We start from the raw sequence: 21,680 nt of genomic DNA on the forward strand, positions 1-21,680 counted from the left end.
ACAAAAGAAAAATGAAGCCCTCCACCCCCATTAGGCCAGTGAAGTGACCCAGAGGAGGAAAGCAAATGGGACCAAATCCTTACATGGTGGAACCTTCTGGCTTTCCTAGTCCACCTACTGTAAAGGAAGGATGGGAATATTCCTGGCCATGGTACAGTCTGTGCAAAGGACCTGTGGTCAGGAGGTGACGTAGCCCTGCTGGACAGTGTGAGGAACAGTGTGAGACTCCACCAAGAAGTCCCAGGCCTAAGCCTGGACAGAGGGACAGGGTAGTCAGAGAAGTTGTGAGGAATCTGCATAGAGGCCATCAGGGATGAGGCCACAGCTGCCAGCAGCCCCTGGCCTATCGCCCTCACCTTGAACATAAGTGGTCCCCACAGCCCGGCAGGTACCACACCAGTGCAGCCTGTGTGGCCACACAGCTGAGTGCAGAGCATGTGGAAGGTGGGTGTCAGCACCCTGCCAGCAGCTGCTGGGGTCTCTGTGGCTTGGACACAGGAACCTGGGCACCAGAGCTGCCCATGCACTCTGGTCCTCACCAGCAACTGACCGTCACTCTGCCATCCTGGCCAAGACAGCCATGTGCAGGACAGCCTCTGGGCAGCACCACTCCACTCTTCCACAGAAGGCGGCAGTGACAGCCAGTCTCAGAGTGACCAGTCATCTGCCCTGTGAACCAAGCTGCTCTGGGAGTGAGCAGTGGGGTCCAGCTTCAAGGCTGTCTCCTCCCCCTGCCCCACGCACGCTGGCAGGGATGGGGCTGACCCAGCGTGGCATCCCCCATGGGCTCTGCAGGTGGCAGCCGCACGTGGGGGGAGACAGGGTCTCGCTGCTGGAGCTCAGCGTGAGGGACAGCCTGGCCCTGAGCAGGAGAGCAGCACACCCAGGGAGTGCGTGGGTGAGCCAGAGGGAGCAGATGGTGGGTGAGCAAATTAGTGAGTGAATTAATGAACCAGTGGGCGGTGAACAAATGAGTGAATTAATGAATGAGTCAGTGAATTAATGGGTGAGTGAACTGATGAATGAACGAGTGGGTGACTTAATGAATTGTTGGGCGAGTGAATTGAAGACCCAATGGGCGAGTGAGCCAATGAGTGGATGAGTTAACGAACAGGCGAGTGACTTAGTGAATGAATGCATGACTGAGTGAGGGAATTGGAGTGGATGAGGGAGTGAATGGGTGAGGGGCCAGTGGGAGGGAGGGAGGGAGGGCTGGCGAGTCTGAGGAGAGGGTACAGGAGAGAATGTGCCCGCACTGCGCTGCGGCTGCAGTGCGTGGAGAGCGGCGGGGGTCAAGGCTGCGGGCCTGGTGTCCGCAGCCCTCTGCTGCTGGGTGGTGCCTGGCACCCTCTCTGGGCATGAGGGGCAAGCCCACTCCCATGTCCTCTCGATAGCAGCGCTGGTCACCCAGGGCCGGCCCTTGCCCCACCAGGCCATGCCACTTGGGACCAGGCCCACAGGGCCAGGGCTTGATCCACAACCCAGCAGAGCCGGAGTGACTGTCACCAAGCGTAAGTGCCGCACGTGACATGAGCGAGGGCAGCGCCGTGGGTGCCGGGGACCGGGAGCCCTTCCTGGCTGTGCGCTCCCTGCTGGGCAGCACCCCGGGGTCGGAGGTCAGTGCGGCCTGCAGCACAGGCGGGGCCCTGCCGTTCTCACCCCTGTGTGATCCGTGTTTGTGAAAGGAAAACCTGAGCTCAATTCCAGTCCAGGGGCAGTGGCTCCCAGGCAGGGCTGGCCAGCATGGAGGTCTCTGCCCACACGGCCAGCATTTCTCAGTTCACGCTGCGTTTTTCTGCTGTTGGATATTTTCTCCCAGGTTTTCTGTTTTGAGAAGAAAGGGGCACTTGGCACTCAAACATAAGGCACATTGAAAGGCAGTTTCTCCCGTTTCCTCCTGCGACCTGAGCCAGTGCAGAGGGCTGAGCTGGGGGTGGGCACACAGCGGCCATCCCATGTTTCTTGCCTGGTTTTCCCCAGCTGGAGAAGAAGCAGGCCCTGCCTCCCTTCCAGCGCAGATCACGGACGACTACGGCCTAGACAACTTCGACACGCAGTTCACCAGCGAGCCTGTGCAGCTGACCCCCGACGACGAGTAAGGGCAGCCCAGAGTCAAGACGCAGGGACCAGCTGCTCCTGGCTCCCTCCTGGCCTTTCCCCCTTCCACCAGGGGTCTGGCGAGGGGGTCTCAGCAGGTCCCGAGGGAGCAGGCACGGGCCACCATTCACTCCTTCCTGTGCTTCCAGGGACGTCATCAAGAGGATCGACCAGTCCGAGTTCGAAGGCTTTGAGTACATCAACCCGCTTCTGCTCTCCACCGAGGAGTCCGTGTGAGGCCGCGCGTCTCTGCCGTGGACACACCTGTGAATGACCCCGTGACCTCATCCTTCACCACAGCATATGCATGCCAGGCTGGGCACGAGGCTCCGGGCAGCCAGGGAGGGACGCTGGCCCCGAGACTGCGGAGGGAGATGTCCCCTCGGGCAGGCGCCTCTGGGCAGAGCAGCCTCTTGCACCTGGGCCCGGAGAGGCCAGCTCCGTGGGGAATCACTCTTGCGCCTGCGCGGTGGACAGCTGGCCCTGGCCAAAAGAGACTCGCGCCCTTTCGAAGGTGCACGTTTTCCACGGAAGCAGACCTCAGTGCACTGACCTGCTCCTCCGGGAAGTCAGTGTTGTGTCCTGAGGAATAAAATGTACCCATGGTGTCCAGCGTCCTCTGCTGCCTCTTTTCTCAGTGGCACCTGCCCAACACCCCGATGCAGCCCAGATGTGAGGAGGAGCAGAGCTTTGGGGCAGGCAGGATGTGAGCGGGGTGGGACCCAAGTGCCTGCAGGGACACCCTGCAACGAAGAGCGTTGCAGATTCGGAACGTTTTCCTAGTCCCGGTAAGTTCCTGTGACTGTTCACAAGCATTTCCACACCAAGCGCGCGGCCAGCCCTGTAGTGAGGCTGACCTGATACCAGACTGGTAGAGCCAGTGCTGCCAGCTCCTGGACCACGATGGGGAAAGTGGGATCCCAGAGATTCTAAAACTCCGCTCACCAAGCACCCTAGACCAAAAAGAGGAAAATAAATTGAAGACGAAATCTAAACAAATGTGTTTCTGAACACGCTGACCAGTGCCTCCAGGGTGTCTTGTGTTCTGTACAGAAAATATTCTTATCAGACATATGAGACTCAGAGGTAGAGTAAGCTTCAAATGCTGCGTCTATCGGACCCTGGCCTGGCGGGTCGGGCGGTGGGCCCGAGAACCACAGGCGCGGTTCCTGGGAGGCGGCTGCCTTCCTCCAGGTCGGGGCAGCTTCCTGGGTTTCTGGAAAGAGGTGAGCCATGTCCTTAGCCCCTCAGTGCCAGCAGCGTCTCTTGGTAGCCCCCAGCCACTGGGCAGTGTGTGGGAGGCCCGTGCTGCTGTGGTCAGGGCTCTGTGCCCCTGGGGCCGGCCTGGTGTGCCTGGGGGACGTGCTTCCTGGACAGGCGACCTGGAGGCCAGTCATGTCAGGACGATCCAAGCACAAGGTGCACAGCAGCACTGCCCCTGCCGGAGACCTGGGCAGGCCGGCTGCACCCAACACTCAGGTCCTGGGGTCACCGAAATGGCTGGCACTGGACACGTCGCAGATTCACACGGGGCCAGGTGCTGGTCGGGCATGCCAAGTGCTCCACGTTCCTCAGGCTGCCCTAGTGCGTTGGGGCGACCAGCTGGGGATCCAGGGGCCCTGCAGCTTCTGCTGAGCAGGGATGTTTCAACCAGCACTCCCAGGCCCAACCAGTGAGACTTCTCCCCAGGGACGGAGGCCCAGGGTCGACGGGCCTCACAAGAGCTGCAGGCCCGCAGAGGGAGATGCGAGCAGCGGCCACACCTGCCCAGGAGCCAGTGGCCTCTGGGCACCCCGCCCCCTTGGCGTGGTAAGAGAGGCATTCAGTCCAGTTGCGCCACATTGCCAAATAGCTTGCTGATGACCAGCACGGCTGCTCGCAGACAGAGGCGTGAGTGGTGCTGAGCTCATGGGAAGGGAGATTTTTATGCCTAGAAATGTTTTACAGTAAAGTGAGGGAGGTCTTGATGCGGGGCTTGGAAAACCCCCTCCTCGCGAACAGTCCGGACAGGAGAGTGTCTCGGAAGTGATTCAAAACCTGGTGACTTGGTAGTCGTAAGGCTGCCAACAGCCCACGCAGTCCTGTGTGCCTGGGCAGAGCCCGTGGGCCAGCCCTCTGCCGTGGACGATGTCCTTGCCTACACGGCCACCCTGTCGTGTCCTACGCCTCTATTAAAGATGAACCAAGCGCTCATCTCGTGGCTGCTCACGTGCGAGGTGCTTCCGGGAAGCAGGGGTGGTGGCCAGCTCCTCAGGACTTTGCAGAGCAGCTCTGGCTCACGGCCGTGCTGAGCAGAGGGTCCAGCGCCCCATGTCCCCCCCACACAGGGCCCCACCTGGTGATCCCGCCAGAGGGCTGCGCTGACCCTGCCGAGCCTGCCCTCTGCGTCCTGGATGGACCAGGCTCCATGCCTCCCTGGGTTTGGATGAGGGCGCAGCACGTGCCAGGGCTGGACCCCGAGCTCTGCCCCACGTCCCTCCCGGTCCCTCCTGTGGCTCCCCCTATCATCCCGCTGCTCTTTCCCAGGTGTTGGACAGGACGGCAGGGCAGGGCATGGGGCCGAGCTGGGCGCTCAGCTTGCCTAGATGAGGGCCTGGACTCCCAGGAGGCAGTGCCCCAAGTGTCCTGAGGGGACTGCACCAGGCAGGAAGGCTCCGGAAGGCCTGCCTCCTGTCCGTGCACACCACCCACTCCAGTCTGTGAGGGCCTAGCAGACAGGACCCACGAGGAGGCCACTGTGCCTCTGGGGCTGAGGTGGGGTGTCCTCCCTGGCTCCGGCACCGGCCCAGCCTGAGGGCTTGAGCGATCCCAACTGCACACTTGTGTCCTGGGCCCTGTCTGCAGAACCCTGACAGCCCCAGGCCACCAGCTCCCTGCATGTGCCTTCAAGGCTTGTTCAAAGCCACCTTTCAAAGGAAAACCCAGATTTCTGGACGTTACCCTGGGTTCCACGCCCTGCGCCTTGTTGCCATGGAAGAGGGCATCGGGCCTGGGCTGGCACCAAAACCTGGCTCTTCAGAACCTGGGCCAAGGCCCTGGGAGAAAGCCGCCACTGCCCCCTTTCTGGGCACCAGTGAGCCTGAACAGAAGTCCCTGACAGCTGGATGCAGTGGCCACGCCCGTCACCCCAGCAGCCTGGAGAGTGAGGCAGGAGGATCCGAGTTCCAGGCCTGCTCAGCAACTTAGTGAGACCCTGACTCAAAACAAGCAGTGAGGGCCGGGGTGTGGCAGCGCTAGAGCGCCCTGGGCTCCATCGCTGGAACCTAAACGAGATAGAAACTCGGCTGACAGGAACGGCCCTGTCCATGCTTGGGGGACCACTGCCCTGAGCAAGGGGCAGCAGGACCCCAGGCGGCATCGCCCTTCCTGGCCTCGGGCTGCCAGGACGTGCTCCTCTCCGTCCTGCAGACTATCCTGGCACTGGAGAGGCCCGGCTCACAACCTCCCTCCTCACATCACGCCTGGGGGCTAAGACCTCAACCTGTGAAGCCAGGGGCACTGCGGGCCACCCTTGGTGACCTGCAGCTGCACGTGGATGTGAGCAGCCTGGGAGCGGAGGTGCGGCTGTGCGCGGGTCTGGACCTGAGTGCCCGGAGCGCCTGTGCTAATGCAGAAGCGTCTGCACTGGGCTGCGACCCTGGCGTCCACCTGTTTAGAACAGGTGGCCTGGACGGGAGCTGCAGGCGGTGGACAGTGCATCTTCCCAGCGGCGCTCAGTGGAGCAGGGTCCCTCCACCACGCCCTTCCCCAGAACACGCTGCCTCACCTCAGGCCCAGAGCAGGGCACCAAGCTGACCACGGACCAACCCTCAGAACCGCAGCGGAAGTAGACCCCTGCCCTGCCTACGGCGCTCCTGTCAGGGACTTTGGTCCTAGCAATGACAAGCTGCCTGGCACACAGTGCCAGGGCCCGCCAGGGTGCACACAGGCAGCGTGGGCAGAGGTGCCCAGCTCCAGGGGAAGCACAGCCTCCCTGCCTGGGGCTGGGACCGTGCGCTCTCCAGTGATCAGGACTCTGCCCAGCATCTGCATGAAAAAACAAAGGAGCCCAGTGTTCTGGCCTCAGCATGAGAGGCTGGAGTAACCCCACACCCCGACTTTAATGTGCACGTTCAGGAGCAGAGGGGAGGAGGGCCGGTGGGGCAGCAGGGCCAGGCCCCCTCTCAGCAGCTCTGCTCTGGACACCGGTGGTTCACCACGCCACATCATCCGTGCTTTCTGCCAAGCACTGTGCCAGGTGGCTGTCCACGTCCAGCTGGGTCAGCCTGCAAAGGAGAAGAGACAGTCACTCAGCCCCTTCCTGGAGTGCTGGCTACAGGACAGGTCTCTCCACACCTCCCCCAGTGCTGTTGAAAGTCCTGCTGGACAGGAGCCCAGGGACCTTCCCCATGGCTGGTCAGAATGAGAGGAGGAGACCACACCAACCTTAGGGGCTCTGCCCAGCCAGCTGCTTGAGAACTGCCTCCAGTCAGAGGTACCCAGGCCCTGGCCTGCTGTCCCAGCCCCCGGAGACTCATGCCCGCCTGGCCCCAGAGTGCCAGAGTGCCATCATGGTTGCCTACCATGAAAGCAGCAGGGACAAGCAGCCTGCTCCTACCCAGCCTTCCACAGCAGGCTCAGGCGCACTGGGGACAGGTCTCCAGGTGCTGTTGGTGATGCATGAAGACGCCTGTCCCCTCCAGGCAGCCACTGAGCAGGAGGCAGGAGCACCCACTGGGGGCACCACTTGCCCACCACCAGCAGAAAGGCAGCATGCGAGGGTGGTACAGCTCAGGACTGGGGCCTGTTTCCTTTCTTTGGTACGAGGGATGGAACTCAGGGGTGCTCCACAACTGAGCCACACTCCCAGCCCTTCTTTGTAGTATTTATTTTAAGACAGGGTCTCCCTAAGTTGCTTAGGGCCTTGCTAAGTTGCTGAGGCTGGCCTCAAACTTACCATCTTCCGGCCTCAAGAATCGCTGGGACCACAGGCCCATGCCACTGCGCCTGACTGAGAATCTGCTTTATAACATGGAAGAGGCAGAACCCCACTCAGGGTTCAGGCTGGCCCAGCCTGCGACCCGGGGAGGTGGTGGCTCTGGGGTGACGGCCCCCGGCAGGGGTGGCAGGAGGAAGCCCACCAGAGGCCAGAGAGCACAGCCAGGCACCTGGACCAGCGGGTAATCACCGCACCGGCAGCCCAGGGAGGGAAGGACAAGGCCCGTGACAGTGGGCTCCCGCTGTGGCTCCAAGAGGTGGCCCAGCTGGGTGCTCAACGGAGCTGCTGGGGTGATGACCAGGGACTGAGCAGTGGCTTCAAACAAGACTCGGGCCCAGGTCTTCCTGGAGGACATGTGGCCAGTGTCCCATTGGAACCACCAGCGGGTCGTCCACCCGGCTGTAGGCAGAGCCGCTCCTGCTCCCTGGCCCGGGCCTCCTGCCGCCCGGCTCCGGCCCCCACAGCCTCCATCCTCAGGCCTGGCCCATCTGAATGGTCCCCTCCGGCTCTGCTCTGCGCCCTGCCCGTAGCCCTGTACCCTATCCACCCCATCCATGCCCTCCGGCTCTGCTCTGGCCCTGCCCGTGGCCCTGTACCCCATCCACCCCATCCATGCCCTCCGGCTCTGCTCTGCGCCCTGCCCGTGGCCCTGTACCCCATCCACCCCATCCATGCCCTCCGGCTCTGCTCTGCGCCCTGCCCGTGGCCCTGTACCCATCCACCCCATCCATGCCCTCCGGCTCTGCTCTGCGCCCTGCCCGTGGCCCTGTACCCCATCCACCCCATCCATGCCCTCCGGCTCTGCTCTGCGCCCTGCCCGTGGCCCTGTACCCCATCCACCCCATCCATGCCCTCCGGCTCTGCTCTGGCCCTGCCCGTGGCCCTGTACCCCATCCACCCCATCCATGCCCTCCGGCTCTGCTCTGCGCCCTGCCCGTGGCCCTGTACCCCATCATTGCAGCCACCACCGCCCTCCAGCTCCCTTTCCCAGACCATGGCCAGAGGGTCCCACCTGCACCCATCGGAGCGGGACTCCAGGGGGCCGCCAGCAGCACGTGCCTTGGGCACACGCACATGCACACGCCCCATCACACGCCCCAACACGGCACCCTGGTCTCTTAGGGCAGCCGGCTCACCTGCCTGTGCAGCTGGCTCAGGCTCTGCCAGGGGCTGCGGGAAACTGAGTCCTAAGGAGCTTCTGAACATGCTGCTGACCAACCAGATGCCCACTTCCTGTCCTACAGACCTCCCAGGACATGGCCTGTCTGTGCCAGGTAGATGCCAGAAAGTCACCTCTCTGAGCCTCAGAGTCACAGACTGAGGAGACCAGAATGACCAACTACCTCTTATGATAAGGGACATCTAGGCCCAAAGGCTGAGGGCCCCTGGTCACACCAGGAAGTTCCCTTTGCCAACCTGAGCCCTGGGTCGGCTCCTCTCAGCTCTTGGGTCCTGCTGACCATAGTGGTTCTCTCCACTGGCAGCCCCCAGTTAGAGCACCCTGAAGTCCCCACGGGCCACTGAGCCCCTCAGAGATCTTGGGCTTCAGCCTATGCTTGGAACCAGTTTCTCCTCCACATGCCTTCCCCAGACAGCTCTGTGAGGACCTGGGCATCCTGTCCAGGGAGTTCAGGTGTGTGCCTTGGACGGTGGCTCTCAGGAACCTGCCTGCGGAAGGAGGGCTTTCAGCCTGGTGTGTTCTTGTGCACTATCACATTCGTTCTTGCCATCCTGACCCCACGTCCATGGCTGGACTCCTTCACTAAGGCCCAGCAGGAGGGTCAAAGACCCACAGGTAACCAGCTGGCCCAGCAGGACACAGTACAAAGTGGCAGTTCATGTCGAATCTTAGCATAAGAGGTTCCACCCCCCTTACTTAAAAAAGGCATAAGCCAGTGGCACACGTCTGTAATCCCAGCCACAAGGGAGGCTGAAGCAGGAGGATCACAAGCCAGCCTCGACAACTTAGCAAGGCTCTAAGCAACTTAGCGAGGCCCTGCCTCAAAATAAAATATAAAAAGGGCTGGGGATGTGGCTCAGTGGTTAAGCATCTCTGGGTGCCATCCCTGGTACCAAGGGGGGGCGGAAAAAAAAGACAAAAATATAATGATTTTTGTTTATTTTTGGTTACTGGAGATGGAACCCAGGGGTGCTCAACTCCTGAGCTACAGCCCCACCCCTTTTTATTTCTTTATTTTGAGACAGTCTTGCTAAGTTGCTGAGACTGCCTCACACTTGCAATCCTCCTGCCTCAGCCTCCCCAGTTGCAGAGATTAAAAGCAAGTGCCACTGAGTCTGGCAAAAAAAAAGCCTTCGTTCTGAAAACCCCAACTGGCCTAAGAAGGTATTCATGTAGCTATTTCAGCAGGAGACCAACAGCCCACAGCCTGGCTGGGCCCTAGAGGTCACCTCTGGGATAGGGATAATGCACACCCCCAGCAACCTGGAATGTCTGGGCAGAGGGTTAGTATTCATTGGCCTTCTCCCACAGTACAGAGCCCAAGAGGGTGGGCGGCAGGTGGACCCCAGACCTGCCACAGCCACAGGGGCCTCTGTGTGGTCACTGGGTTGTGCCAACTTTCTGTATGTGAAATGTGGCTTTCAAAGGCCTCGCTGAGCGCAGGCATCCTCCTAGCCTCCCAGTATCCGCCCACAGGCTTGGTCTCTGAGCCTGGAGGATGGGTGGGGGACCCACCTGGGGCTGAACTCCTTCTGGCACATTGGACAGCTCTTCAGGGCTGGGGGCCCCTCCACAGACAGCTGCTCCTTGGTGCTGGGGGCCCCGCAAGGATCAGGCTCAGGGTGTCCTTTCAGGGACCCAGTGGGGGACCCCTGGTGACACCCATCCCGGTAGAAGCAGCCCAGGCCCCCCAGGGCAGGTGGTAGGGGTGTCCAAGAAAAGGCCTTGGGTCCAACGGTGAAGGTCTCAGGGGGCAAGATATGCTCGGCTTCGGGCCCAGGTTCCTGCAAAACGAGGTGGTCGGCCATGTCCTGTGGCACCTAGGGACCTTCTGAGCATGGACAAGTCCTCCAGCCACCCCACCCCGGGCACCCCTGTCGGTTCCCGCCAACATACCTGGCTGGGGAAAGTGGGGAGGGGTGGCAGCGGCTCCCCGTCCGGGGCCCGGTCGGAGTTCGCAATGCGCAGCAGCAAGGCCCAGGGCTGGCTCTCGCTGCCCGCCAGGAGATACCAGGGGCAGCCACTGGGAAGCCTGGGGGCACAGTGGAGGTCAGCGGAGGCGTCTGCGTGTGGAAGCTGAGGGTCGGGGAGCGAGGTCGGCGGGGGAGTGGGGAGGGCCAGGAAGCCCGCGCCAGAGGCCGCTCGGGGAAGCACGTGCGGGCGAGGAGCCAGCTCGCCGCCGCCGGGCCCAGTCCACCCGCGCATCCGGGCCTCACCCGTCCCCCGAGCGCGGCCTCCGACGGCTCAGCCTCCCGGACGGCCTCCGCGCCGCCTCCATCCGCCCGCGCGCGTCGGGCGGAAGTGAGACGCAGGAGCCGCGGACCCCGCCCCGGACCTGACCGCGCCCGGACCCGACGCGGCCGGCCCCGCCCGGCTGACCCCGCGGGCGCTGTTGCGGAGGTCGCCGCCCAAAGTGCCTGGAGCGCAGCCTTGGGGCCCCGGTCCGCCGCGCAGCCGTGGGGCCGGGCTGGGGTGCCCGCTTCCCAGGACGCAGGACTAGAGGCCCCGTCTCGCCCGGCCTTCCACTCCGGGACCACGCCCAGCTGCCAGGCCGCCGCGGCCTGCCACCTGGCCACGGCTCCGGGCAGCGACCCTCTCCTTACAAAAGAGGGAGGGCCCTCTGTTCCCTACACTCCGAAGAAAGGCGGTGAAGCCGCCCACCCGGGGCCAACCCGGGTTAGATGGGAGGCGGCGCCGGCGGTGGCAGCGCGAAGGCTTCCCGAGTCCCCTTCCTGCACCTCCGCACTCCACCACTTGGTGGCAGCAGACGCCCAGGCACCCTTGTGCAACCACTGGCTGTGCGGTTAGGGGGTGTCGCCCCACGGGGAGGCAGGGACCGGGGCCCACTGGAGGCGGCTCTGGCTCTGATGCAGACACTGAACTCTGTGGGCCAGTCGCCAGGCTGCGGGAGGATGCCCACACCAGGATGGCCCAGGGAGCGGGGGCGCTTTCCACGACGGACCTCCCTTGGGAGGCAGGAGACTGCTCACAGGGAACCTGGCAACACTCAGCTGAGGCTCATGGCCTCTGGGCCCAGAGCAGTACACATGGTGGACACAGCTGGAGGAGTGAGGACACCTTCCTGAGTGCCAGGGAGGAGAGGGGAGGCCCAGGGAATGGAGGAGAGTGGCCCTGGTCAAGGTCCTGGGGTTGTGCAGCTGGTCCTAGGTTTGCAGGATGTCCAGCAGCCTGGTCCTCTGACCGGTCCATGAAGGAGCATGCAGGTGCAAAAGGGACGCTGCCTTTAGGTCATTTTCTGTAAAACAGCAAGTCTTCAGGTGCAGATGCAAGACCTCACCCCAGGCTGCCCTCTCACCCTCATGCCCACAGGCTGCTCTGGTTCCCCCTGGAATGTGCCTCTAAGCCCAGTCGCTCTTGTACACACACCCCGGCCCTCTGGAGCAGCGGTGCAGGGGCCTGGCAGCCGTTGGCCTGAGTTTCCAGTACAGGAAGCAGCAAGGGAGGTGTTCACATAGGCCATTTGAAGGATGCAGCGGGCCCCTCAGAAGGTCAAACAGCCCTGGATGTAGTGGACGGTGTTTGCCTAGCCCAAGTGAGGCCCTGGGTTCCATCCGCAGTGCTGCAAAAACAAAAAGCCAAACGCTGGCAGCCAGCCTCGCTGCCCGTGCAGACTGTCCCCCTAGAGCACTGGCGGGAACCTGTGCCCCACCGGGCGGGGCCCACAGGGTACAGGGCTTGCAGCCTCAGTCAAGGGACTACCAGCGGCAGGAGTTCTTCATCACACGGGGGGCTCCACACCACCCCTGGGGTGCCCCACCACACTCCCAAAGCTCGGTTTCTGCTTGACTTATTTTCCCCGAGGAGGGCATCCCCAGGTCCCACTCCTACCTGTGGGGACACAGTAGGGGCAGAGCGCAGGACTGCCCTCCTGGAACTCCTGCATTACCACTCTGCTGAGAACCTAGCACTGCCACAGGGCGGACAGCTAGAGAGGCTTCTTTGGGGAGGAGACACCAGAACAGGGCCTGAGGGCCACCTGGGTGGCAGAGTCCCTGGGCTAGAGAACCGGCCAGCCAGGGGAGGGTGTGCACTGGGAGTGATGGTTCCCTGGAAGTCTGAAAGACTTCTGTGAACACAGAGAGGTGGCCAGGCCGGGGTCACCGTCCCCAAGAATGGCTCAGGTGGGAGCTCTGGAATAGGGCCAGCCCCTTGCCAGCGCCCCTTGGTTTGGAGGCCTTTGGGTTTGGGGATCAGAGGCTGTGCTCCATCCCTGGATCTAGCCTGCTGGCCACTAGCAGGTTCTAGCCTGGACACCCAACCCAGGCTGTGAGCAGTGGCCGTGAAGAGCCGCAGAGCCCGCCGACGCAGGGGCACGCCCTTGCCCGAGCCTCGTGTGGGCCTGCACACCCACTCTGCTGCCCAGGCACTATCTCATGTAGCCTGCCCACCTGGCACTCCTGCCACACACGGGCCAGCAGGTGTGGCCAGCACAGCCCGCAGCCCAGAGAAGGCCAGGCATGTGCGAAGGCAACCCAGGCCTCTGGGCTGCCCTTAGGCAGCGGGCACTGCCAGGCACCCTGGATGCCGTGCTGTTCTGCCACATGCTGAGGCAGAGGCTGCCAAGCACATGAGCGTGCGCCCAGGTGTGCCTGCCGCCGCAGGTCACACTTGAGGTTGGAAGCCTGTGTCCCTTCCAGGGCTGGTTATGCCAACCAGCCACTGTCTTGATCCCATTTGCAGGGGGCCCCATGGCAGACCCAGGCCCCAAGAAATTAAGGAGGGTGTTGGGCGGAATATGGACCACTGATGGCTAAGGCTGGGGCCTGGCTGACCCGCTGACCAGCCCCTGACTGTGGGACAGGCCAGTCAGGGCCCCCATCAGGACCCCAGGGGATCAGTGCTGGGCTGAGACCAGACTTGCCCCTGAGAGAATGAGGAGCCCATTCAGGCCACTGTGAGGACATCAGTTGCAGGACACCCACTCCTTGGCAGTGGAAGGGGAGGGGAGATAGCCCTGACCAGCTGGCAGGTGACCCTCTTGGCAGCTGCTGGGCTGCTGGTCCAGAAACGTATCATCTAATGGTGGACTACGCCAGAGAGGAGGCTCCTCCCAGCTGGGCGAGTCGGCAGGGTGGGGCGTCCTGACACTCCCTGCCGTACCCCAGGGTGCATCCTCTAAAAGACGGAAACATTTTTGGTGAACACGGGCTTACCACTGACATTGCAAGTGTCAGTCCCAGAAGTGCTTTTCCAATGAAGCTAAACTCCTGTCACCGAGGCAGAGGGCTCAGAAGAACCAGCCTTTCAAGTTCACTTTTAAACCTGTCTTGCTGATGACCTAGGGAGAACTGGGACGGGGGGTTTGTGGGAGGTGTCCCATGTCCCCACTCACACCTTATGAGGGTCGCTCTCAAAGTGGCTGGTCCCTCCGCAGGCCCAGGCGGAGAGCAGGGATCCAGAGGGAACAGGGCTTCCTGAGCAGTGTGGCTCCTGCCCAGCAGGGGTCCCTCTCTATCCCTCTGTGGAAGTGTCCTGGGGTGCAGGTCACAGGGCTCTCCCCTGACCCCTTCCTTGGTGACTGGGGAGGAGGAGGCTGGTCCTGAACAGTGGGTGAAACCAGAGGACAAGGCCCAGGGGCCCTCCCTCAGCACCATGTCCCAAGAGCACGAGGCCCTCAGCCCTGAGTTCTGCCCTGGATCAGGCCTGGCCTGGGATCAGTGCCCCTCTCTCCTGGCAGCCAAGGGCAAATGAGGCCCTTTGGGGTTGTTAAAACCAAAGGAGGGGGCGCCCCTTTGTCTGTGTCCCAAGACCTGCACTCCCTGACCCAGGGCACCTGCTGCTGGGAATTCCTTAAGGGAGCCAGCAGGATTCGGGTCAGCCCTTAGAACAGCCCAGGTGCCTCCTGATACTGCCCCCTGCCCTTGCCTTGCCCTGCCTCTCTTGGGCCAAAAGCCCCAGCACCTGTGCAGGGAAGCCAAGGGTCTGTAGGGCCTGTAGGGTCCATAGGAGAGGTACGGGGTGCTAAGGATCCCAGGAAAGCTATGGGGTGCAGGCTGGCAGGGGGGGCCTTGGGTCCTCCCATCTGGAAAAGACCCCCTTCAGGGCAGATGCCCAAACAGGTGCCCTTGAGTGTTCTGCTGGACACGCGTGTCTCGTGGCCTTCCTCCTCTCGGAAGCTGACGCTAGGCCTCTTGGAAGTCCCTGAGGCCCCTGCAGCAGCATGGTGACCTTCCAGGAAAGACCGTGTCAGGAGTAGCACACAGGTAGCCTGTGACTCTCTTCCAGCAGACCTGCAGAGACCTGGGAGCCCCACACCTGGCTTTCTCTCCAGGCAGCCCAGCCCCAGTCACCTGCCCTCCTCCACAGGCTCTTCTTCACTCACCTGTGGGGCTCTTGAGTTCCAGCACAGGCAGACTCTGGGGGCAGTGACCCCCAGTGGGGCCTCCCAGAAGGGATCATGACTCAGGTGGGCACTTGGAACACATGGTAAATTAGCCCGCTCTCCTCCTAAGGTCTTACAAGGGATGAAGGACACCTTGGTCCAGACCCCACCACACCCCAGCCTGGACACAGACCTCAACCTCTAGGCCAGACCCCCCTTGGAAGATGGCTAGCCACTAAGCAGTCTCCAGGGACAGGTACTATGTTCTGGACTTGGAGGGGGCAGGATCCTGGTGGAAAGAGGGGCCATGATGGGGGGATGGCATCGTGGGAGCCCTGCAGGAGGGGACCCAGCACAGCCCCAAAGCCTTGGGGCTGGGGAGGACAGAAACCAACAAGGAGTCCAGTGCCCATGAGTGACCCCTGCCTGCAGACCCCCTGCAGCTCCTACCAGTCCCATCTGCATGCTGAGCTGGGTGTTCTCAGCAGTGTGTCCTGTGTGGACCACCAGCATGCTGACCTGACCACCCCTTCACCAACAGGACCTGTCTACTCCTTCAGGGAGAGTGGGTTCAAGTATCACATGGACTCCCAGCTTTGGAGCTAAGTGGTGCCCCTGAGACCCTGCCCAGAATGGAGGTGTGGACAGGTCCCCAGCTCCTCAGATCCACACTAGGTGGCAGGCTGTGTCTGGAGCCTGAGCAGGTGGCATGCCCAGCTGGACTGAATACAGGGCATGTCCTGTGTCAACTCCCAAAGGGTCCTGGCTCTCACACCTGCATGGTCCCCCAAGTCCTCCTGTTCAGCCCACACCCGGTACTGCAGTGGAGACAATGTTGACTGACCCCATCAACAGACCGGCCAACTGAGGCCCAGGGCATCCATCCTCTGCTTATCATAGGTCCCATGACATCGGCCAAGCTGGCTACAGTCAGGCCATCCTGGGCTGCTGCCCAAGATGGGAGCCCTACTGACCTACTGGCACCCAGCGGCCTCCTGCTTGGGAGTCAGGGATCAAGGTGTGAAGTAGTACCTGGCCCTCTGGGCACCCTGGGATGGCTCCTCCAGCCTAGAAGACCCAGCCAAGACCAGGCAGCCAGCGAGGCTAACTCCTGCCATGTCAGGTCCTGGCATGCGCCACAAGCTGCCTTCCAGGCTGTGGAAGGCCCCAGAGATGAACAGGGCTGTTCACCCCTTACTCTGCTCCCACGCCTAGCCACCCCTTGTCACTTCCTACAAACAGCCTCCAGAGGCCAACTCAGCAACTCCAGCAATCCATGGTCCACCACCTCTGCAGACAGTGCTCAGGCAGATCCCTCAGCACCCCTGGGCCTGGGGGCCTGCCCAGCCAGTCTCTGGGGCAGCTGTGAACCTGACAACTGCAGAATACTGGAAGCTGCTTTGGGGTCTCCTCTCTCTCCCTCTTTTGAGGCATCTGCCCCTTCTGAGATATTCTGTTTCCCCAAAATAAGCTTTTATCCCGCACACAATGAGAGGAGCTCCTGGCTGCAGGGGTTGGGAAGGACCAGGAAAAAGCTCAGCAGCCGATTGTCCAGGGACTTGAAGATCCTGCCTGTGCAGGATTTAGTGGATCCCATGGCCTTCTCTGAAGGGCCCCGCCCACCGCCCAGCATGTCTGGGCGTTAGTGGGCACTTGGCAGGGTGGACTCTGTGGTGACTTCCTTACACTGCCCAGCCTTTTCAGGACCAGCGGGGGATGGACCTGTGCTAAACTGGCTGATGACACCTTGCGGGAAGCGGGCCTGCGGAAATGGGTGCCAAGATGCTTGCTCTTGGCCAGCTCTCCCCGCCGGTCACCTATGGGCACTGCCTTCTGTTGGCCCGTCAGGCTTCCTGAGCTGCGTCCTGACTCACCCTCCGCTCCCCAGTCTTTGTCCATCTGCCGACCCTTTCTCTCGGGAGTCCCGCGCCTCGCCCGCCCACCCGCTTCCGGACGCTTCCCACGCCCCACCCTCCCCGGCTCCTCCCTCGCCCCACCTCCCCGCCCGGCCCGAGCACTGCCCTCGCCCCGCCTCCCGGAGCCCGTCCACGCCCCGCCCTCTCCGGGGACCTCCCACACCACGCCCCCTCCCGACGAAACCTCCCACGTCCGGCCACTCCCTGTTCCTGTCCTCGGCTCCTGGGTCCAGGGCCGCTCGCCTTGTCCTTCGAGCGCCGGCTGTGGGGGTCATCGCACAGCGGCCTCGCGGCTCTAATTTCCTCCAGGTCCAGCAAGCTGGGCCTGACGGTACTCCCAGGGCACCTGCCCAGTAGGTCTTGTTAAATGTGTAGTAGCCACCTATGGAAAGGTAAAAGGAGGTAGGTGAAATTCATGTTACTGTGTGTGTCGAACGCGGTGTGCAGCGTGTAGGTAATCCGTGCACACAGTGTGAGCACATTGGCGCACTCCTTTGTTCACGCGGGGTCTTTGGAGTCAGGGTGCAGCTCCGTGGTCCCGCTACGTGTCAGGTGCTCCGTGGGTCCACCCGAGGGAGCGGCACCAGGAACCAGAGGAGGAGGGGCTGCCTGGGTGTCCTCTGGGCACCTGGCTCTCCCTGTGGGCATGTTCGGCCCGTCCAGGCTGTTGGACAGCCAGGGCCATTGTCCCTTGACTGTCCCCAGATATGCCATGTCAATGCGTGGGGCATCTGAAGGGCCCAGGCATCTGACCACTGCCTACTGTGGGCCCTACCCTCTGCACCTCACCTGTCCACACACCTGGGGCTCTGGACAACACTCCCCTGCAGAGACGAGGCCTCACTTTCTTCATTCCTTTTCAGCCTGACCTGAGAGCTGATACCCACTGGCAGGAAGGAGACCCCCATGGTTGGCTTTCAGGTGCTCTTCCAGTGATGGTCCCGGAGGGAGAAGTGCTCTCCTGGATCAGGGCGCTTTCAGGTGGTTGATTTTCCCCTTGAGAAACAGTGAGGAGGAGGGGGACCCTGGCAGGGGGTCCTCTTGTCCTGGAGACCCGTCTCCAAGTGGCATCATCTGGGAACCCCTGTTTCTCCTGCAGCCCTGCACAGGGAGGGGGCTTACTGGGTCCTTTGTTAAGCCCAGCCCCAGAAGCTTTACTTCCAGGATGTTGGACCTCAAAGCCCCGACAGAGGTGCACCTGGCCCAGGCTGAGAAGTTGAAAAAGCAACAGTTTCACTTGAGGAAAGAACAGTTGCCCAGCTCAGATAACAGAAGTGGAGGGAGGGCTCAGAGTGTCTGCCACCCTGCGGTGTGACTTGGTGACACTGAGGCTCTGGGAAGCCGGAGCAGCCCTCCCTGGACCGAGACCCATTCACTCTACCACTCAGGGCCCTGCTCCTGCCGGGGGGCGGACGGCATGCTGACTCAGGAGGAGGCTAGACTTTTTTGCCCAAAGACAAATCAGGAAAACTACAGGGTTGGCAGGGCACGTGTCCCCAGTGAAGATGCACATCTGTGGGGAAGACGTGACCCCTAGCTGTGCTGCACTCGAATGGGGGTGAGTTGGTGATGTGTGGGAGCAACTTTTCCCTGGTATCCGGGGCAGGGCCTGGGGCGCCGAGGCTACTGACAGGTTTGGATCTTGGTGGGGGGACCAGGCTGGCCCCAAGTGGTACGAGGACCCAGGGCCTTTGGGGCAGAGCCCTCCCGGGTGATCCCTTGGCCTTCTCAGGTGTGGTCTAGAAGACACCTGGAGCTGGCGAGGCCTGAACGAGCTGCTCCCAGGCCATCTGCAGAGCTGGTGAGGCCAGGGACAGAGCTCGGTGCTCCTGACCTGCGGCCCAGCCTCGCCCTCCGCACCTCCTAGCCCTTCTGCCCCGCCGAGCCCCCAGACTCCCACTCTTCCTTAAGTGTTTCTAGGCACCTGAGCTGGGCAGGTGCTGGAGACAGAGCCAGAACTGCCCAGAAGTAGCGGTGCTTCCTGAGGTGGGTGAGGCACACCAGCAGGAGCGTTGTCTAGCCAGGACGAGAGTGGTCAGCCCTGCAGGCACTGGCCCTCAGCAGGGAGGGGCTTGTGCCACAGCAGCCTCTGTTTAGGGAGAACCCTGTACTAGCTCCAGTCCGGCCCTCCCTCCATGCGCCAGCTGGAACCTCAGCCTTGTTTCAGCCTCAGATTTTTCCAGTCTGGGGTTGAGGCCTCAGGGCTACAGGAGGCCACTTTGCTAACAACCGTGTGTGTGTGTGTGTGTGTGTGTGTGTGTGTGTGTGTGTGTTCTCCCTTGCTGCTGGATCCCAAGCTTCCTTCTTGAACCAGAGTGGTTTCTGCTAGGAAACTGAGGCTTGGGGAGTTCAGCCCCATGTCCAGCGTGTGTCTGCCAGCTGGTTGGCCTCAGAAATCCCACACCTTGGGCAGGGTGGTCCTGTGGCCTGGGGTCAGGCTGTGTGGAGGTCCAGGACCTTGGCTGGAGGACCATGGCCCTGAGGACAGGGGCTTGAGCTGTCCACCAGGTGCTGCCACCCTGCCCGCCTCCTGCCCTCTGTTTTCCTCTCGACTTTGCCTCTCTCTCCCTTCCTCTCTCCAAGCCTGCCTCTTCCTTTCTCTCCTGGCAGGCAGATTGCAATCCAAACCTCTTGTTAACTCCCCTCTTCCAAGTTAAATATTACTCATGGAGATGAGCGCCTGCTGGGCAGTGCTGGGCCTGGAGGTGGACTGGCCTCTGGAAGGGGTTGAGCAGAGGCAGATGCTACGCCTGAGCCAGGGAGGACCCTCCCTGTAGTCAGTGGAACAGCTGGTAGATCTGGGGCAGCTTGGGCACCCCAAGCCCCTCTCTGGGTCCCTCAGCCTCTGCTTGAAGTTACTAATGTGCCTGTTTATTTAACCCCCAGGCTGCAGCAGAATGGGCAGGGCAGTGGACAGTGGTTCCCTGGGCAGGGTGGGAGAGGCCAGGTGGGGTCCCCAAAGGGGCTTGGGATGGTCCAGGAGAGGGCCTTCTGCTAAGCCTGTCACTCGTGCCCTGTGCCAGGCTGGGGGTGGGGCTGGGAACAAAATGTTCAGAAAAACAGCCTCAGCTGCCCCACATCATTCCTCTTGTGGAGGCCTAGGGTGCTGTTGGCTCAAGGACTTGGGGATCCCCAATGGCTCACTCTCATTCACCCTGCCCCCCACAGGGAGTAGAATCAGAGCTTAAAGACAGATGAACCCTGTGTCATCTGCCTACCCCCACTCATTTCCTTTCCACCACATTGACCTCTACCCCTCTGCATGGGCCCTGCCTCAGGGCCTTTGCACCTGCTCCCCCCCTGCCCAGAATGCTCACCCTTACCTATTTTAGAACTTTGCTTAGATGGATCTTGTGGGGAGCTCCTTGCCCTGGACTCATCACCCCAGCCTTGCACCGTAGTCTTCCTCCTAAGAACATGGACCCTGTCCAACAAAAATAACATAGAGATTTCATCATCTCTTGCAAAGCCATAAGCTCTTGAGAACAAGAAGTCTCTTCTGCTGCTCTGTGCTTGCTGTAGGTAGACACTGGGTAACCTTGATGGACAAACCAATTCTGTACTCCCACCTGGCCTGGGGGCTCCTCCCCAGATGTCGTGTCCCCTCTGGGTTATACCCCAGCTGCTCCTGGGCCTCTGCCTGGGCAGGACAGGACAGGCTCACTGGCATTCAAACCAGGGGTCTCCCATGGGTCTTGAGGGCACCCCGGGTCAGGAGTGAAGGGCTGGGTGGAACATTGCCATCCAGGTGCCTGAGCCCATGCACGAGCGCTGAGGTGGGTGGGGGCTGGTGAGGAGTGGCTTCCCGCCAGTCCCGGGCTGTGAGCTCTCAGGGGAACCTGTACCCTCCAGTGAGTCTTCCGTCCACCCCTCAGTCCCCAGGGGCCCTTGGCTTCCCTGTGCACTGTCCAGGCAGAGCCTGCGGACTGGGTGCTTCATTGGAAAAGCTGCGTCTACCCTGCTCTCTGGAGCAGAGCCTCCTGCCCTGGCCACCCACTCTCAGGGCCTCTGTCCCACTGGGCCTCTGGGCCTCTCCAGAGGGGCCTCCTTCCCAGCACTGCACCAAGATAGCCTTGAGGTGCTGCTCCTGAAGGCGGGGCTGGCCCGGCTGCACTTGCACCTGGTTGGTGACAGGGTCTCTGTGGACTCTGGAGACGGCCGCCCACCTGTCTGCCTCGTGCCCAGACCTGTGGGTGTTCCTGACACTGTCAGACAGGCGAGTTGGGACCTCGTGCCTGAAATCAAGCGGGAGGCAGGAATGTGCGAGCCTGGAGACCAGCTTCCGTCAGGGCCGCTAGAGCAGCAGCCAGAGGAGAGCAGAGGGCCTGCGGACGTCCCCTCCCCTCCTGGGCAGGGCAGGATGGTGTGGCCCCGGCCAGAGAGCCCAGGGCCTGGCCTGCCCTCCTTTTGACCCCCAGCACCCGCTTTTGGGGCTAAGGTTTGGGGGGCACACAACAAGCCCTGCCTAGGGGCAGGGCCAGCACCCCACCTGCAGGTGGCAGGCTGGGCAGCGCACGGCCGGACTGGCTCTTCCACAGGCTCCTTGCCAGGGAGCATCCCTCCTGGCCACTCGGGACAGAGTTGTCTGAGCTGAGCTGAGGCTGCCAAGTCCTCTCCCTCACGTCAGCGGAGATCTCATGCCCAGCAAAACGTGGGTTCCTTCCTGCAGGGGGATCGGGAGGCAGGTAGCCCACCCTCCCACCCCTTCTGGTCATAGGGGAACCCATCCTCCGTTTTGGCTGAGGGCTGGCCCCAGACTGGAACTACAGGGACAGCTAGATAAAGTGTGACCCCAACAGAGACGCAGGCTGCCTCCGGGAGACCTGGCCAGGTGAAGACTGCAGCCCCACCCCAGCAGCCCGACCAGGACCCGGGGGGGCCTGCAGAGTGACCTGCAGTAGTCTGGACCTCGTGGCCCAGGTGTTCTGGCAGCTTCACTTAAGAGGGCTGCATGCCCATGGGCACCTTGGCAGGCACCCCATGGGCCAGCCCCAGGCTGTCCCCGACCCTGGCTGAGTTTGTGGGCTGCTCGGCCCCTGCATTGTCGCCGCCTCTCTTGGGAAGGAGTTTGTGATGAGGGGCATGGGGAGCTTCCCAGGCTGGAGAGGCTGCGGCCTGGCGCCGGCCTGCCCCTCCTCCCTCTCTGCCAGGGCCTTCTGCGACTCC

At 62.1% G+C, this 21,680-nt stretch overlaps 2 protein-coding genes across 3 annotated transcripts in view; one reads left to right on the forward strand and one right to left on the reverse strand.

Annotated features, from left to right (window-relative positions):
• The window catches only part of PRKCZ (protein kinase C zeta), an 85,443-nt gene extending 82,738 nt beyond the window's left edge, over window positions 1-2,705 (forward strand). Inside the window, 3 exon segments of the mRNA XM_079149675.1 lie at window positions 1,981-2,011; window positions 2,014-2,095; window positions 2,247-2,705. Of these exon segments, the coding sequence (XP_079005801.1) occupies window positions 1,981-2,011; window positions 2,014-2,095; window positions 2,247-2,334 (201 nt within the window). The 3' untranslated portion in view covers window positions 2,335-2,705.
• A 3,446-nt stretch (window positions 2,706-6,151) lies between these two features.
• Window positions 6,152-10,659, reverse strand: FAAP20 (FA core complex associated protein 20). 2 transcript variants are annotated; one of them, XM_079149913.1, is made up of 4 exons: window positions 10,472-10,659; window positions 10,152-10,287; window positions 9,771-10,039; window positions 6,152-6,362 (listed from the first exon to the last, which is right to left on the reverse strand). In XM_079149913.1, exons 1-4 carry the CDS (start codon window positions 10,531-10,533, stop codon window positions 6,290-6,292), a joined length of 540 nt encoding a protein of 179 aa, XP_079006039.1. In that variant the 5' UTR covers window positions 10,534-10,659; the 3' UTR covers window positions 6,152-6,289. The 2 variants fall into 2 exon arrangements, with proteins under 2 accessions (XP_079006039.1, XP_079006038.1); XM_079149912.1 differs by lacking the exon at window positions 10,472-10,659 and having other exon boundaries at window positions 10,152-10,465.
• Window positions 10,660-21,680: the final 11,021 nt, after the last annotated feature.

This window comes from Sciurus vulgaris (genome assembly GCF_902686455.1).
Source record: "Sciurus vulgaris genome assembly, chromosome: 1".
Lineage (NCBI taxonomy): Eukaryota > Metazoa > Chordata > Mammalia > Rodentia > Sciuridae > Sciurus > Sciurus vulgaris.